The sequence below is a fragment of the Amphiprion ocellaris genome, chromosome 15, assembly GCF_022539595.1.
Source record: "Amphiprion ocellaris isolate individual 3 ecotype Okinawa chromosome 15, ASM2253959v1, whole genome shotgun sequence".
NCBI lineage: Eukaryota > Metazoa > Chordata > Actinopteri > Pomacentridae > Amphiprion > Amphiprion ocellaris.
In genome coordinates this window covers 3,228,286-3,245,890 of record NC_072780.1, presented here as the reverse complement: position 1 = coordinate 3,245,890, position 17,605 = coordinate 3,228,286, and the positions used below count along the sequence as shown (strand labels likewise).

Here is a 17,605-nt window from a genome sequence, read left to right as displayed (position 1 = left end):
TCATTATTTAGTTCTTTAATGATTTGTTTTCTTTATTTATTTATGCATATTTTTAGTTGTCTTTTCTTTCTGTTGTGTTTTGCTATTGCTAGGTGCTTTTACATAAATGTAAATGGACATATTGGTGTATATTTATTCTAAATCATGTTCAATATTATTATTATTGATATTACTATTATTGTTTATAAATAGTAATATTTTGAAGAAGCAGAATGAATAGATCTAGAATCATTGTGGGAGGAGAAGGGGTGAGATTAGATGAGCTTCAACTTCTTCCCACTCCTTTTTGAGCAACTTATTCACTGTTTTTTGTTGTTTTCTTTCAAAAATCCAAAAAAATAATAATCAAAAAATTTGTTCTACTTCCACTGAATGATTAACAAGCTCTACATTCTACCACACTGTATAAAACTGCTCCTTGCTACAAGCCAGATAATCGTATTTGCTTAAACGTTTTTCATTTAATCGTCACTGTCAGTTCATTGTTCAGATTCAGCAGGTTTCATATACTTTCTCCTCTCTCTCTGCTGCCAAATGCAAATGACTGTTTTTGTTTCTTGGCTGAATCTGTTGAAGGTCTCTAGCTTCCTTATTCTCTCTCTCTTTCCCACCTGTCGCCTCCTCAGCATCTGTCCACAGGAAATGTAATTACAGAGAATGTGTGACGGATCTCTGTTTAATAATTCTCCTTTTTTACCGCCGCTGCGTTGAAGCCGCCTTGCCTTCTGATGAGGGAAGCTCCAATCAGGGCTGCAGCTATCGATTATTTTAGTAATCGAGTATTCTATCGGTTATTCTGGTGACTAAAACTGAAGCCATGGGAACCCTATATGTGTTTAGTTGATGCAGAAATTCCATAAATATGTTTTTAGATTCAGTCTGTTTAAACTGCAGGTACTGCAGCTGATAGAACACAAATAATAAAACTGATCAGTTTATTAGTATTGATTACAGAGAACATTCAGTCAGTAACTTTAGTTTCACTTTGATTTTATTTGATTTGATTGAAAAATGTTGAAAATGTGGAAATTTTCACTGTGACAATATAATTTTTTTCCACATTTTGAAACTTTAAAACAGGTCAATTTGACCCGCAGGACAACACGAGGGTTAAAATAACCTGTTCACCATCGGTTCATTTTGTGGAAAATGAGTCAAATGATCGTTAAGCTCTCCTGTTTGTGTGACGAGTTTGAAGCAGAAAGTCTGAGTTAACAAAGAAAGTCGAGAATCACCTTCATACCTGTTAACTCTGACTGAGGGTTTAGTTTTTGTCGACTCACACAAAGAAAGTCTGACTGTTAAACTGTCTTCATAGTTCAGCCTCGGATCTGATAAACGCCGTAAACACTAGAAAAGCTGCGCTGCGTCCTGTCAAATTTTATGTATATATGTCCGGGTCCGTATAGGACAGGGGTGTCAAACACGGGACGACTTTGGAAAGTGTAAAAATTCCAGAGAAGACATTAACTGCAGATTGTAAATTAGTGACACTATAAATTTAAAATAATCTCTAGACCATGACAAGTTGTTTTGATCATAAAGTAAAATACTAGATTGTTCTTTGTTCTTTTGTGTCTCATTTTTGTCATATTTTGTCTTGTTTTTGCTGTTTTCTTGTCTGACTTATTGTTTCCCTTTTGTTTTGCTTGTGTTTTTTGTCTTCTTTTTGTCATTTTGTGTTTTGCTTTATTCATTTTTGTCGTTTTGTGTAATTTTTTGTCACGTTTTTGTCGCTTGTCCATTTTTTTGTCGCTTTGTAACTTTTTGATCTAATATTTTGTCCCTTTTTTGTTTTGTTTCATGTCATTTGTCTCATTGTTGTTATTTTGTGTCTTTATTTTTGTAATATTTTGTCTTATTTTTGTTGTTTTTTTGTCTTTTTATCAGACTTTGGTCATTTTGATCATAAAGTAAAATATTATATCATTCAGTTCCAGATGACTAAATGTTGTGTTCCTTTGTTGACACTCTGTGATCTGGAAGTTGCAATGTGGAAATGATAAACTGAGGCTGAATGTTGTCAAAATTTCACTTATTTTTTCTGAAGAAATTTCAGTTTGTTCATGATGTTTAATAAAAAGATAATTCATTAAATGGGAACATTTTCAGAATGTACTTTTGTGCATGAAAACAAGAGAAAAATTTGGAGTTGTGGTTATTTATAGTGGTTATTATGCTGTGATTTTACAGGTCCAGCTCGGGGAATCGTTTCATCCCTGCCTCCAATTAAAACACGACTTGTCATTTTCCATCCCTGTCTTTAGGTGGGGAAAGCCATGTCGTCCAATGAGAGCGCAGCATACAAAATCATGAGGTCGCTGGACGTGGATTACGTTCTGATCATCTTCGGAGGCGTGATCGGCTACTCGGGCGACGACATAAACAAGTTCCTGTGGATGGTGAGGATAGCGGAGGGAGAGCACCCGAAGGACATCAGGGTGAGTGGAAAACAAACAGCAGCTATCTGGAAATGTGAGCCACAATATTCTGCAGGAAAAACATGCAGCAGACACTCACACAGCTGTGAAATCAGTGTTTCCTCTTAAAACATGCACTCTTTCACATTATAACGATGTTCAAGGAAAAGACGAGACGCTGTAGCTGGGATGATGAACCCTGTAAGCACTGACAAGGTCTGTTATTCATGACTTGGAGGCTCTTTGTGAGCAGCAGCTTTTTGAAGCAAGAAGTCACCGTGTTAGTGTTGTAGAATCATTTATTTTGTCAGGCTTGAATTCTCAGTATGCTGCAATTGGGGGATGTTGGTTGGTAGCTGGCTTTAGGTCATTTTCACTGTTGTTGTTTGGCTCATTTGGTTCAAACTGAAGGCAAAACTTTACATATAAAAACAAGAAAGAGACAACAGTGCCTCTGACAGGTCTGATGAATGGCCAGAATGTGTAATATTCTTGTTTTTGGTTGGCTTAAATAACAGGTCAGACGTATATGCTGTAAATATTGTATTTTTTCTTCTAGAAGGAGAAAATATTTATATCTGTGCACTGTGTGCTGCTCTCCTTTTTATTCTGTTCCATTTGCTGCTGTTACATTGTAAATTTCCCCGCTGTGGGATCAATAAAGGTTTAATCTATCTATTTATCTATCTATATATCTATCTATCTATCTATAGTCTATCTATCTATCTATCTATCTATCTATCTATCTATCTATCTATCTATCTATCTATCTATCTATCTATCTATCTATCTATCTATCTATCTATCTATCTATCTATCTATCTATCTATCTATCTATCTATCTATCTATCTATCTATCTATCTATCTATCTATATGCTTCCTAAAAACCGCCCTAAAGCAGTGATGTGTGGAGTTCAAAAGGTGAAAAAACACATCTAAGCTGTTACAGTCCAGGGGTTTATTTATTCATTCAAATAAATGAATTTGTTATTCATGTGGAAAGGTACCACATGCACATTTAACGAGGTTAGTCCCCAGAAAGAAACACACAAAAGAGGACAGAATAATAACCGGCGTGAGCCTACATGTGTGTTAAATCAGCAGGCATAGTATTAAATGAGGAGAGTTGATCTGCAAGAGTACAGATATTTGAAAAAAACATTGAATTTGTAAGAGGCTTTCCGCATTTATGACTTTAATTGTTGCCTGAATTTAGTGTTTTCACCTTGAATTGCTTTAGAAGTTGGTAAAAATTCACAGGAATTAAGGAAATAAAGTCATAAAAAAGTCATTGTAAATTTATACAAAGAGGCGTTAACATGAGTCATACTGATGGGTAACTTCAGTGAAGACGTCCTGCATCATTACTAGTATATCATTCCAGGTGGAAAAATCAAATTCCAGTGCCTGACACTTAGCTACCAGTTTATTAGATATTTTTAGCTCAAACTAATTCAACATTTCAGCTATAAATCCCACATTCATGGCAGTTACAGAGTTCAGTTTTTGTTTAGCCTTACACTCACAGGTATTTCTGACATTTTATCCACATTGTTTGTATCCGTGCAGGTAGATGAAGCGACATCGACGGCTCACAAGGAAAAAAACTACATTATTAGCCGAGACTGCATCTCTGCAGCCTAATTTTCTGACTAATGACAGCCGGGTAGAAACAGGCTGAATATTACCTGCTTACATTTTAATGACAAACTGCAAAATAGAATACACAAAGCAGGACGTAAACTCCACACACTTCTCTTTTAATCACATTTTCACTTGGCGACATGTCAGGGGGGAAAAAATCCCTGCACTCGCACTTGGGTGTTACCATGGATACCAAATGATTTGCATTAAACCATGCTTAGTTTGAAGCAAACCAAACAGATTGGGTGTAAAAGGAGCAGTTAGAAAAAAACACCGGAGCCTTAATTACAGCAAGTTGGTTTTGTGTGTGACAGATTTAATGTTAAATACTTTAAGCAGTGAGATTATTAGCATTTCAACTGGTGTGGAATAATATAATTAGAATATTAGTTTCTTAATTAGTTTGTGCAATGCCAGTTTCATAATATTCTAATATTTAAAATTCATGTGCAGTGTTTCATTATCTCGTGTCATGTGATAATGAAACTATGTTATAACCTCTTTCAACTGGTTCCCAGTATGTTTCAACTTCTTTAAACTGGTTCCCAGTATGTTATAACCTCTTTCAACTGGTTCCCAGTATGTTTCAGCCTCTTTAAATTAATTCCCAGTATATTTAATTCTCTTCAAATTGGTTCCCAGTATGTTTAATTCTCTTTAAGCTGGTTCCCAGTATGTTTCACCCTCTTTAAACTGGTTCCCAGTATGTTTAGTTCTCTTTAAACTGGTTCCCAGTATGTTTAATTCTCTTTAAGCTGGTTCCCAGTATGTTTCAGCTTCTTTAAACTGGTTCCCAGTATATTTAATTCTCTTTAAGCTGGTTCCCAGTATGTTTCAGCTTCTTTAAACTGGTTCCTAGTATGTTTAGTTCTCTTTAAGCTGGTTCCCAGTGTGTTATAACTTCTTTCAGCTGGTTCCCAGTATGTTTCAACTTCTTTAAATTGGTTCCCAGTATGTTTCAACTTCTTTAAATTGGTTCCCAGTATGTTTCAACTTCTTTAAATTGGTTCCCAGTATGTTTCAACTTCTTTAAACTGGTTCCCAGTATGCTTAATTCTCTTTAAGCTGGTTCCCAGTATGTTTAATTCTCTTTAAGCTGGTTTCCAGTATGTTTAATTCTCTTTAAGCTGGTTCCCAGTATGTTTAATTCTCCTTGCTAGTATTAATTCTTATTTTTCTGGTCTATTCTCATTTAAGTTCACTTAGTTTTGTTTTTAATAATTTGTCTCATTGCTTTTCTATTACACAACGTTTGGTGCCAGAGTTTCCTTCAGGATTAATGAACTTCTATGTTTTCATATCTGAATCTTTTATATGTTTGTTTAAGTGCTCAAGGTTTTTTTTTTAACATCGGGTTTTTATTTTTCAGGACTATAGTTTTCCTGAAACTCATTAAATAGCCTGAAAGTGGCTCAGGTCCCCAATCGCAAACAGGCTTTTCACATCTTTTTTATTTGTTTCAGGCAGCTCTTACCATTGTTAGAGTTTTTTAAATTGGTGTTGCTAAATGTTTTTACAGTCTGCTCCCTTTTTGGACTCTGTTTTCTTACACCTCACTGCTTCTTTTCTTCAGGAGAGCGACTACTTCACTCCTCAGGGAGAATTCAGAGTGGACAAGGCCGGTTCACCAACTCTGCTCAACTGCCTCATGTACAAGATGTCCTATTATCGATTTGGTGAAATGCAGGTGAGGGGAAGCAGAAGTGCCAAACAAACATTGTTAACATGTTTGTGGCCGTGTAGCACCAGTAAAAACTCCAACTCTGGCTGCTCGTCTTTGATCATTTCCTCCCGTTAGAGAGCAGGTCAAGGCTGGAGAACGACTTTCCGCTGAAGAGGTTTTCTGGGTTTATAATCCACTTTGTAGGTACAAATATTGAGTTCCACCTCAGTGTCAAGATCAGAAAGTAACAAGCAGCTGCAGCAAGAAGTCGTGTATTTCATGCAGCTTCACCAGAGAATAACGAGCATCTGCCACCTCCAAAGGTGCAAAACTTTCTGCTACTGTATCTTAAAAGTAGAGCCGGCTGACAGACAAGCAGAAAGAGATTTTAAGGAGGTGCCTTGGGGAGCTCCTGAAATTTGGAGAGGGGATATTGGCGGTAGGGGGAAGAGAGACGAAAGGCTGTAGCAGGAAATATGAAGGATTGGTGGAAGCTTTGAAATGTGCCACGGCTACTTCTGTTAGGGAGCAGAGGAGAGATGAGAGGGATGCTTCCTGCCAGGTGCTTACATCCCTGCTGTAGATGTGGCCCGGCCAGCGGCTCAGCAGAAACGGAACAATCGATGCAGCCGCCGTCCGCAGACAGAACGCCAGAGCTGTGAGTAGCTGGAGGCATCGTTTCTGGGTGGAGAGATGAAGAGACCGAGGCACAGAAGGCGACGGAGGACGGGATGGAGAGAGGCTGGCGAGGGAAGAAAGAAAGCGTTAGAGATTAGGTTTATGGAAACAAGATGTGACAATGAGAAAGTGAGGCTTCGAGGACACCAGGAGGGAGACAATGAGGGGAACCACGGTGAAGGATGGTTGAAAATGCAGTTTGCAAGGTTAAACTGTGATATAATGGAGAATACAGTACAGCAGGGGTGTCAAACTCATCTTAGTTCAGGACCACATTCAGTCCAGTTTGATCTCCAGTGGACTGGACCAGTAAAATCAGACCATAATAACCTATAAATAACTCCTAATGTTTCCTTTGTTTTAGTGCAAAAAATACATTCTGAAAATATTCCCATTTAATGAATTATGTTTTTATTAAACATTATGAACAAAATGAAATTTCTTCAGAAAAATAAGTTAAATTTCAACAATATTCAGCCTCAGTTTATCATTTCCACATTACAACTTCCAGATCAGATCCAGAGTGTCGACAAAGGAACACAACATTTAGTCATCTGGAACTGAATAATGTAGTATTTTACTTTATTATCAACATGACAAAAGTCAGACAAAAACAGACAAAAAACAACAAAAACAAGACAAAATATTACAAAAATGAAACACAAAATGACAAAAACCAGAAACAAAATCACCAAAAATAGACAAAAAAGTTACAAAGCGACAAAAAATGGACACAAATGAGACAAAAAATGACAAAAAAGGAACAAAACAAAAAGATGACAAAAACCAAGCGAGACAAACGGGAAACACGAGAAACAAAACGACAAAAACATGAGACGACAAAAGTCAGACCAAAAAAAAAGACAAAAAGCTACAAAAACAAGACAAAATATTAGAAAAATGAGACACAAAATGACAAAAGAACAATGAACAGTCTAGTATTATACTTTTTGAACAAAACAACTTTTTATGGTCTAGAAATTATTTTAGATTTATAGTTTTAATAATTTATAATCTGCAGTTAATGTCTTCTCTGGAATTTTTACACTTTGAGGGCCGGATTGGGCCCTCTGGAGGACCGCTTTTGGCCCACGGGCCGCATGTTGGACACCTCTGCAGTACAGAATCCGTCAGTGGACTCCATGCTTTGATCTCTCCAACTTATTTACATTCTTTACATTTAAATGACAAGTAGAGCTGCATTAGTTATTACACAAAAATAGACCAAAGTTCTGTGGCTGGTATTAAAATGTCATACGCTTTGTCCTGTGAAGTAGCCTGAGGGATACTGGAGATGGCAGCGTGGCTCACAAAGGCCAGAGGTTGAAAAGAAAGGAGGAAATTTGAGAAAAACACAGTGGAGGGAAGGTGGATGGAGACTGTAGCTGTGAGAAGAGAGGTGACAAAAGTGTGAAGGACACAGCGGCAGAGTCTGAAGGATGAGTAATCAAGGTCTTTTTACAGCAGAACAACAGGGACAGGAGGGCGTATGAGGAAATGGAATCGTTGCCAAAGTGTCGACACTGTAGTGTAATCAAAGCGCCATCAGACCTACTCTTTGTCTTATATAATTGGGTTTAAATTGTCTTATGAGGACAATTTTCATATTGCAACATTTATTTTTTGTTTTTTGCTTCATTAGGGAAATTTGCAGACCTAGATAGGAATATTAAAACCACTCATGTCTGTACAGTAAATGCAAAGTGACAAGCAGCAGACATTTAGAAAGGAAAGCTAGCCTAGCTCTGGCACACATCAAACAAACACAATACAAGATGTTAATCCTTTGAACCCAGAAACCGGCTGGCTCGTTTGAAAGGCGTGTTGTCTCTGCAGAATCGCAGGAGTTGCATCATTTAAAGAACTGTCAGATGTCTGTGATGTGTCATTTAGTTGAGAAACCAAATCTAAGCGTAGAATGGTGATATTTCAACAAACCTCTTAATGCTCCACGTCTTATATAAAAAATTAAGAATAAAAAGCACTGGAGATTAAATGTTTGCTCTCACCAGATGCTGTTTTAAACACAACCTTGAAGCTATCAGTGACTCACTTGCAACCAACAGTTATGTGACAAAAATTCAGAGACTTTTCATCTGAACTGGAGGCTGGTTTCCAGAGAAGATTGGAAAAAAATTAAGCCAGTAGGAGTAAAATATCTTTAGCATGTTGGAGCCACCATTTAAGAATTAGTAGCAGCTGTGGGCGCTTGGGAAAATCATCTATTGTATTCTATTTAAAACACTTTAACTTTCATGGTATTATAACTTTGCTGTACTGCACGAGAGGTAACACAAACAAGACAACAAATGACAATAAAAGGAACAAAACAACAAAAAATAGACAAAATACAAACAAGACATAACAGAAGCACAAAGCGAAAGAAACAACGAAAAAAGCAAAAGACAAAATAACAAAAATAAGGCAAAAAGCACAAGTGAGACAAAAAGGAAACACAAAATGACAAAAACGAGAAACAGAACAAAAACATGAGACAAATGTCAAAAGTAAGACAAAAACAACAAAAACAAAATATTACAAAAATGAGAAAAAAAATGACATGACGCAAAGCAAAAAATTTGACAAAAAAATTGCACAGACAAAAAAATCAACACAAATGAGATAAAAAATGACCAAAGCGAGTAATAAAACAACAAAAAATAGACAAAAAACACAAGCAAGACAAAAAGGAAACACAAAACGACACACAAAACAACGCATAAAGCAAAACATAAAATTACAAAAATAAGACAAAAACACAAGCAAGACAAAAAGGAAACAGAAAGCAACAAAAACATGAGACAAATAACATCAGACAAAAAACAAAAACAAGACAAAGTATTGCAAAAATGACACACAAAATGACAAAAATGAGACGAATGGCATGAAACAAAACAGAAAAAGAGACAAAAAATTGAAAAAAAAATTAGATTTAAAAAAATGACAAAAAAGGAACAAAACAGCAAAAAATAGACAAAAAACACAAGTGAGACAAACAGGAAACACGAAACAACAAAAATCGAGAAACAAAACGACAAACATGAGACAAACGCCAGAAGTCAAACCAAAAAAAGACAACAAAACAACAAAAATAAGACAAAATATTACAAAAATGAGAAAAATGACAAAAGAACAATGAACAATTTAATATTTTTGAGTTCTCCGTACTTCTAGCCACGGTTTTACCGTTACCATGGAGATGCAGGACTAAAAATGAGCCCACAGTGACGGGAAAAATATGATAGAAGCTACAAACATCCAGAAAGTGTTTGAAGTTCAGAGGGTTAATCAGAGAGCTTTAGAGGTGCTGATGGATGCATTTTGTTTTCTTCTGGCTGTAGCAACACCTTCATTCAGTGGAAATATTTCAAACTGTTCTTTTTTCAACCAAGCCAGCTGATAGAAAGTCTGTCAAATAACAACCCTGCTGCTCTCTCAGCTGGACTTCAGGACGCCGCCGGGCTTCGACCGGACGCGCAACGCTGAGATCGGCAACAAGGACATCAAGTTCAAGCACCTGGAGGAGGCGTTCACTTCAGAGCACTGGCTGGTCAGGATCTACAAGGTGAAGAATCTGGACAACAGAGAGCCGCTGGACCACAAGATCCGCAGCGTCGTGCCCAAACAGAAGTACACCTCCAAGAAGGTACCGAGAAGCATCCTGTTGGTTGATTTAAAGAAGTGATTTACTTTCCGTTTCATTTCTGTTGCACCACAGACGGCGGATGACTCTCTTTGTCTGCCAGTTCTAGAAATATTCAAATGTTTATGATAATTGTACACAAAAGAGCATTTTACTTCCCTTTACAAAGAGCATATTGGCTGATATGGAGGAAATTCCAACCCGCATACTCCTCAGAATCTGATTATTGCTAAGTAGGTTTTCACATAGAGGAATTTAGCTTGGTTTTTACAATAAACACTACATTTTTCATCCATAGATCCATCCATTATCTATACAGGAGGTCCTCGGTTTACGACGCCCTTGACTTACGGTGTTTCATCGTTATGTCAGAGCTGGTTACGTGGAACTAGTTGCTATAAGTCAGCTTTGTTTCCATTCTCTGGTTGTACACCACCTTGGATTGTGCTACATTCACTAACTTTCTGTCCTTCATTATGACTCCCAGCGTAAGTCAGACTCTTCTGATGCTTGGAAGAAAAGGAAAGCCGTCTCCATGGAAGTGAAATTAGATAGAATAAAACGCTGGGAACAGGAAGAAACACCGACCAACATGGGTCCAGTTGTAAAAACAGGTCAACATATTGTAGAGACCCTCTGTGATGAATGAGTGAGACTTTATCTGGTTCTCTGCTGGTTTATTGAACCTTCACACAGGCTACTGTGGACCGTAGCCAACGCCAGAATAACTAGAAAAACCCCATAACTTAGCTCCAGAATTAGCCGCCGTTCCCAGCTCTCTCTACTGCTGACTCTCAGCCAATCAGAGGTGAGCTAACTAAACATGGCACGTTCACTGACATCAGGTAAATCTGGAACTGAACAGTAAACATTGAAACCTCAACATCAACAACAATATCAGTCCGTTACAATATTCTGTTGTCTTCTAGCAAAATGATTCATACATGCATGAAAGTCGTTGGTATTCATGACTTTATGAAGAACTGATCGATATTGTGATGCACGGAACGGCTTTGTTTACATTTTTGTCGGAGTTCCAACTTATGGCAAAAATGGACTCTCGTCGATCAGTGGAAACAGAACTCTGATGTCAGTCGAGGTGAGGACCTCTTGTACACCACTTAATCCTCATTAGGGCTGGAGTCTATCCCAGCTGACTGAGGGTGAAGGCAGGGGACACCTGGACAGGTAACAGTCTATCACAGGACTACATATAGAGACAAACAATCACATTCACACCTACAGACAATGTAGAATCACCAATTTACCTCAGCATGTTTTTGGACTGTGGAAGAAGCTGGACAACCTGGAGAAAGCCCACCATGCACAGGGAGAACATGAAAACTCCATGCAGAAAGATCCCAGGAAGGCAGGGACATGAACCGGGGATCTTCTAGCTGCAAGTCAACAGTGCTAACCACCAAGCCACTGTGCAGCCCCCTACATTAAAGGATAAAAGCATGAATAAACTGCAAGTGTTTCAAGTCAGTAGACAGTCAGTGTTCAATATTAAATCAATATCAAGCGTAGCAAATCCAGAGAATCCTAAAAGTAATAGAAAGTCTCATGGACTTTGAAGCTGGTTCCCAAAAAGTGCATGAGATTGGACGGTTGTCAGACTGTAAAGATGCCCTTTCTGTAAGACTTTCTGAGGGACTGATCCATAGTTTATTCCAAAATTTGTGATGTGTAACCATGACTACCCTTTTCAAAATGTGCACAAACCAAGAGTGGATGGTTTATCTGGAAGTGGTCGCAGTTGGAGTTATTTATTGCACATTTGCATAGTTACTCGTATGTGAAGTCAAATGTAATTTTCCTGACTTTTCCTACTTTATTTAAATGTTTGGACGCTGTAATGTCAAACAGAGAGTGATCATCTGAACAGCTAATCAAACTGAATAAAACACAAGTCACTCTTTTAAAAATAGCACTTCATTGTTTCCCATCAGCCTGTGCTGTCATGATATCGTGTCCATTTCCATTTCCAGCTGTCACCATCTCAACCACTCCATCCTGTGAGTGGTTTAGCTGTAAGGCCTCAGGGTGGAAGCTGGGATTGAACTCTCAGCTTAGAGCAGCTTCAGCAGACTTTGAGAGGGACAGAACAGGGCAGAGGATGTAAATTCACTCTGAGCCGTTCACATGTTTGTCTATTATGACATATAATCTCCATCCTGTTGACAGTGGATTTCTGAGCGGACATGTTTGGGTTTGGTGTGGATACATGGAAGCTGTCTTGTATCGGACATGTCACAGATAATTTCTTTGGTTTATCAGAAGAATTAGAATCAGTTTTTTTGTCGTTATACAATGGATATTGAAAGTACACTTGACTACTCTCCTTATATACAAAAACAGACTGACATAAATATATATAAACATGGAAAATGTATAAAAAAATATAGACAAAAAGCACACATATATATAGTCTATCATAGTTATTTATTTGCATTCCATTGTTTTGGAAAAAGTCAAAAACGATCATTATCAGAGTTTTTCTTTTATGAATATTTCTAATGGGTTTCAGTTTAATGTCAGTTTTTCTATAATGAACATATTAAAGCCTGACAGTCAACAAATCCTCTGAAACTTCAGTCATCACATTCTATCATAAGCTGTGGATAGATGCCGTTTGATGTAAGTCATTTAGATCCAATTATGTCTGGTAAATTTAGGAGGAAAATTATTTTAGTTCCAGAATGTTTTTTTATTTGATTTTTTTTTGGTCTGTTTTTCTGTCCAGACCGCCAAGAGGAAGCGAGGACACATCAAGAACAAACTGGTCCTGAAGAAGGGCAAGAAGCTCCAAAAAAAATAACGGCGATGACAAACTCTAGGAAAAGAAACAAAACGCGAAGAAACCTCTAACAACCAATGAAGAAGAACACTGGGGCCGTTCACCCGGCACTTGGTCTCGTTAGAGCGCCCTCATGTGTTGAGGAAGTGTCATATCTGGCTCGCTCCAGAACCGTTGTCCGTTTTATCCTGAGGACGTTCGTCTTGCTTTGTTTGTTCTTTCTTTCCGGTTTTTGTTTTGTTTGGGTTTTGTGTTTTTTTTTTACTTGAATGTGTGACAAGGCATAGGGCTGCTCTACTCGGTTGGATTCATTTTCCTGGTTTGTTAATTAACTGCTTCTCAGTGCAGGGGGAACGAGAGAGGAACATTTGCACCAAAGACCCATCGACCTTGCTCCACGGCACATTGTTGAACTCATTACTGAGAGCGAGGGAGGCGTGAACGCTGACGACTGTTCCTGACTCGTGTACAGAGGAGCGTATGCGGTATGGAGGAACGCCGGCCCACCTGTAATATTTACCTTTTTATCATCATCATCATCATCATCTCCTTTCTGTCTGCCTGGCTCCCTGACCCTTCTTTTTCCACAGATTCTTTAGGAAAGAAAGTTGGCCTATTGTGTAAATATGTGATGTAAAGAAAATGTCTAAAAGGATGATAATATATTGGATTATTGTGGTGACTTTTAAATATGCAGTCTTTTGATTTTTTTCTCTTAATTTCCTTTGCGTGATCGTTTTTGTTATTTTATGTATGACAGCAAATAGAACAGTGAATGCAATAATTCTTGTACAGAGGGGCTTGAAGATTTTGTTGAAAGAATGATTCTGAATGTGAATTTTTACACTTCCCCCCCTTTTTTTCATAAATTGCGTAGATTGTACATTTCTGCTGCTAGGGTTTTAAAGACGGAAGCAAGAAGCAAACTGTGTGTAAAAAGTAGTGATAATAAATTAGGCCTCCCGTCCTGCAGGGGGAGCTCTCTAGTCTGAGTGAGCAAAAAGCCTAGTGCCTCATCGCTGGCCGTCATGAGTTTAATTTGGGACTGTTTTTGTTGATCTTGTATCGTCTGCTTCGACCGGACTGAGGCATTGGAAACTGGGAGTTGTCTAAATGTCTGGAAATACACTGATGAACTGTGAAGGGGGTAGTTAGAATACAGGCACTGAGGTCAGGAACGGACTTCCATCTCTGCCTGGACCTTCAGACGGACAAACTAACAAAAAGTCTTTAGAGCTCTGGAGCTGCGTCCCAACTCTATACTGTATGCTCAGTCTGCTGCTGCACATATCAGCAATCCTCACGTTTTTAAGCAGTAGAACGACAACAAACAGCTACTCTGATAGCAAATAATCTTCCACTTGTTAGTTTTACCTCTAAAATGTTAAAAAAAAAAAAAAAAAAAAAAAAACTCTTTAGCCTTTTGTGGTGTCTTTAAATGCCCCAGTAGCAGTCCACAACCCCAGATTCATCAATTTATGTGCATGTAAACAGAGAAAAGTAGCATCTCTTTACACTAAGGAGAAGTTAAAACAGGCACATATTCTGCATTTTAATGCTTGAAAGTGATTCAGATGTTAAATTCATAGTGAATCTTGTCTGTAAAATGCCTTCTTTGTTTGGTCAACAGTCCAATAGCATTCAGTTTACAGTGATTTAACCCTCCTGTTGTCTTCTTTACCGGCGCCAAAAAATAATGTTTCCTTGTCTGAAAAAATTCCAAAAAATCAGCAAAAAATTTTCCCAGATTTCTGAAGATTTGCAAAACCTTCAGGAGGAAAATTCCAATAATTCCCTAAAAGTTTTATTTTTAAAAAAATCCCCTTAATTTGGCAAGAAAATCCTTGTTCCCGTTTTGTGCAAAAACTTGTTATATTTAGTTTTAGAAAAGCATTTGTGGTGATGCAAGCAGTGAATTTTTGTCATTTTTGCTTGAAAAATGACTCCAGTTATTAATCATGTGTTAAACTGTTAACCCTCGTGTCGTCCTGCTGGTCAAATTGACCCGGTTTAAAGTTTAAAAATGTGGAGAAAAAAAATCTATTTTCACAGTGAAACTTCTGATGTCCACATTTTCAACATTTTTGGGAAATTTTAACATTTTTTGACAGAAAAAAAGAAATGTTAAACATGTTTCTTAAGAACATTCACAAAAAATAACCAAAATCCAGCAAATTTTGCTGGATTTTGGGTGATTTTTCTGTGAATGTTCATAAAGAAAATATTAGAAGTTTTACTGATATATATAGAATCACTTTAGATATTTTTAGGATTTTTTTGGAAGATTTTCACTCATTTTAAAAAAAAATATTTACAAGAATTTTCTTGCCAAATTTGGGGGATTTTTTTTTAAATAAAACTTTTAAGGGAAACTTTGAAGGAATTGTTGGAATTTTCTTCCTGAAGGTTTTGGGAATTTTTTGCAGAATTTTTGGATTTTTTTCAGACGAAGAAGCAATATTTGTTGGTGCCCGTAAATGAGGACAACAGCAGGGTTAAACAGTTAATAAGTGGTTTTCTGTGTAGTTTTATTGAGCTCTTAAATGCAGTATGCAGCTGGGACTGGGCTCTGCAGAGCGCTAACCTTCGTCTTCTTATTCTACGGGCGCTGCACTGTTCTCTGGTCTCCGCCTCCAGACGCCATGTGGAAAAACTAAAGGAGTTTCTGTACGTGCACGCTTCAGCAACTTTATTTTTTATGAAATAAGTGACACATCAAAAGACTAACACATCACACGGCTGTACTCGTTTGGTGACATCGCACAGAAAGTGACTCTTATTAACTGTTTTTTTTCCCTTTCCTTTACAACATTGTCTCACTTTGTTGTCTTTGCTTTTGATCTCGTCTGAAACTGTCGCCATCCCAGACCTTGTTACTCCGCTAAACAACGACGCCTAAACTGTGTTGATTTCTCGTTTGTCCAGAGAGGACGGAGTTCAGACGAAGCCTTAATGTGATGTACAGTTTGTTGCCCTCTTAATTCTGTTCCATTTTGTGCTTCTTTTTTTAAAATCAGGAACAGCGAACCGGTTCCTTCTAAGTTTACTTGTTTAGCTCCTCGCCGTCTGTCCGTTTTTGTTCGATGCGATCCCTCCCGACTCGTGTCTGCTCACCTTCAAAGTTTACATTTTTACACTGTTGTTCTGTTCAGCCATCTTTAAATATACACTTTAATGAAAACCTGAGCGTAAGTTGTTTTTCTTGTGATGTTTCCGGATGCTTCCAGCTCTCCTCTGCAGATCTGATTGGGATCCTAGGTGAGCTGAACCACTTGATGGCAGCATTAGCCTTCGGTTGGAGACATCTGCAGCAGTATGTATGGAGAGTTACGCAGCACTGGGTCAGGTGATGGTGCACTGGGTTGGATGTGAGGTGTGTTTGGTTTTATAGCCACTGGGTGAAATCTTTCAGGATGTGGTGGGATGGAGTTAAACTTTACTTCAACAGATGAACAACTATGATCTGAAGGAAAACTCAACAGCCCATCATTATGCTTTTGGGGGTTTTTATTTGTTGTGGTGTAGCTTCTTTAAATGTAACTGTGTGACTGCAAACTTACAAAACGCCCAAAATCCATAACAAAGGGAGTTATTTTGTCCCACAAACGCCTTATTTATAGTCCAGCTTTTCTCCTGTTACTTGGGTCAATCTATAACTGAGGGACTTTTGAAGTCTATGGGATATGTTTTTTATGTTCATGTCTTTACAAATTCCATCATTTTTTAATATGGAAACAATCACTTATTACTAAAAAATGACTGAATATCATTAAAATGCCAACTAAATAACCATCCAAATTTAATAACAACCACCTTCTAATTAGCTAAACAATAATAAAATGAGCTGATTCAGAAATAGTTTTGATTGTGTTCTTTTTATTAAGTTGAGATAATCATGACAGATATTTCCATTTTGGCAATATATCAAATTTTATATGGAAAATAACAAATTGTATCTGTGTCCAAGAAATCACTTTCAACTAAGTTCCCCATTACAAAAACACCTCTCCAGGAAGTGTGTTAATTCCAGATCACATGACCTGCTCCACATGATGTCATTTCCTCCTGAAGAAAAGACTGGTAAGACTCCAAGGCTTTCCGAGTTATTTAATATAAAGTAGTCAACAGGTTTACTACAATATCTTTAGAAATAACTTTCAATTTCAATTTTATTCAGTTGTATTTATAATATTTAGAAGAATCTTTGTAAAAATGCTATGTGCTGTTTGGTTCTCGTTGATTTTAGGCCTGAAAACTGCTAAAACATCGACTATGTTACAAAAAATCCCTCAATTATATATTGACTCGCTTATCTATGTCATATAACACCTGCATGATTTGAACTTCTTTCAGAAAAAGAGCTTCCTCCATTTTCTCCTCCCCTTCTGCTGGGGTTACATTCATAGACTGGATATAAAATCTGGATGTAGTCACCATTGGTTTGTCGACGTCTGCATCAAAGCCTCAAGTTTGGCGTTGGATTGTTGCCATTTTTTGAAACCAAGTAAGGAGTTGATGTGACTGACAAGTTGAGGGCCATTCCTACGTAGCTCCACCCTGAAACATATCCTCCTTTATCATCTGTTTTACTCTAAACGGGCCCAATGATCATCATGCTGTATAAAGGAAAACTGAAACTAACAATTGAGACCATAAACACATGAGGAAAATGTCTACTGGAGTCATAAATAAAGGAAGAAACAGGGTCATTTTCTCATAATCTTCAATCAAAATGACTTTTTAGCACCCGGAGGAG

At 37.5% G+C, this 17,605-nt stretch overlaps 1 protein-coding gene across 1 annotated transcript in view; it reads left to right on the top strand.

Annotated features, from left to right (window-relative positions):
• LOC111564866 (dolichyl-diphosphooligosaccharide--protein glycosyltransferase subunit STT3B) overlaps nucleotides 1–16,030 on the top strand; it is a 122,149-nt gene extending 106,119 nt beyond the window's left edge. The window contains exons 13-16 of the mRNA XM_023264701.3: nucleotides 2,268–2,441; nucleotides 5,639–5,752; nucleotides 9,846–10,052; nucleotides 12,796–16,030. Coding sequence (XP_023120469.1) covers nucleotides 2,268–2,441; nucleotides 5,639–5,752; nucleotides 9,846–10,052; nucleotides 12,796–12,870 — 570 coding nt within the window. The 3' untranslated portion in view covers nucleotides 12,871–16,030. The remainder of the gene's footprint in view (nucleotides 1–2,267; nucleotides 2,442–5,638; nucleotides 5,753–9,845; nucleotides 10,053–12,795) is intronic.
• The last annotated feature ends 1,575 nt before the right edge of the window (nucleotides 16,031–17,605 follow it).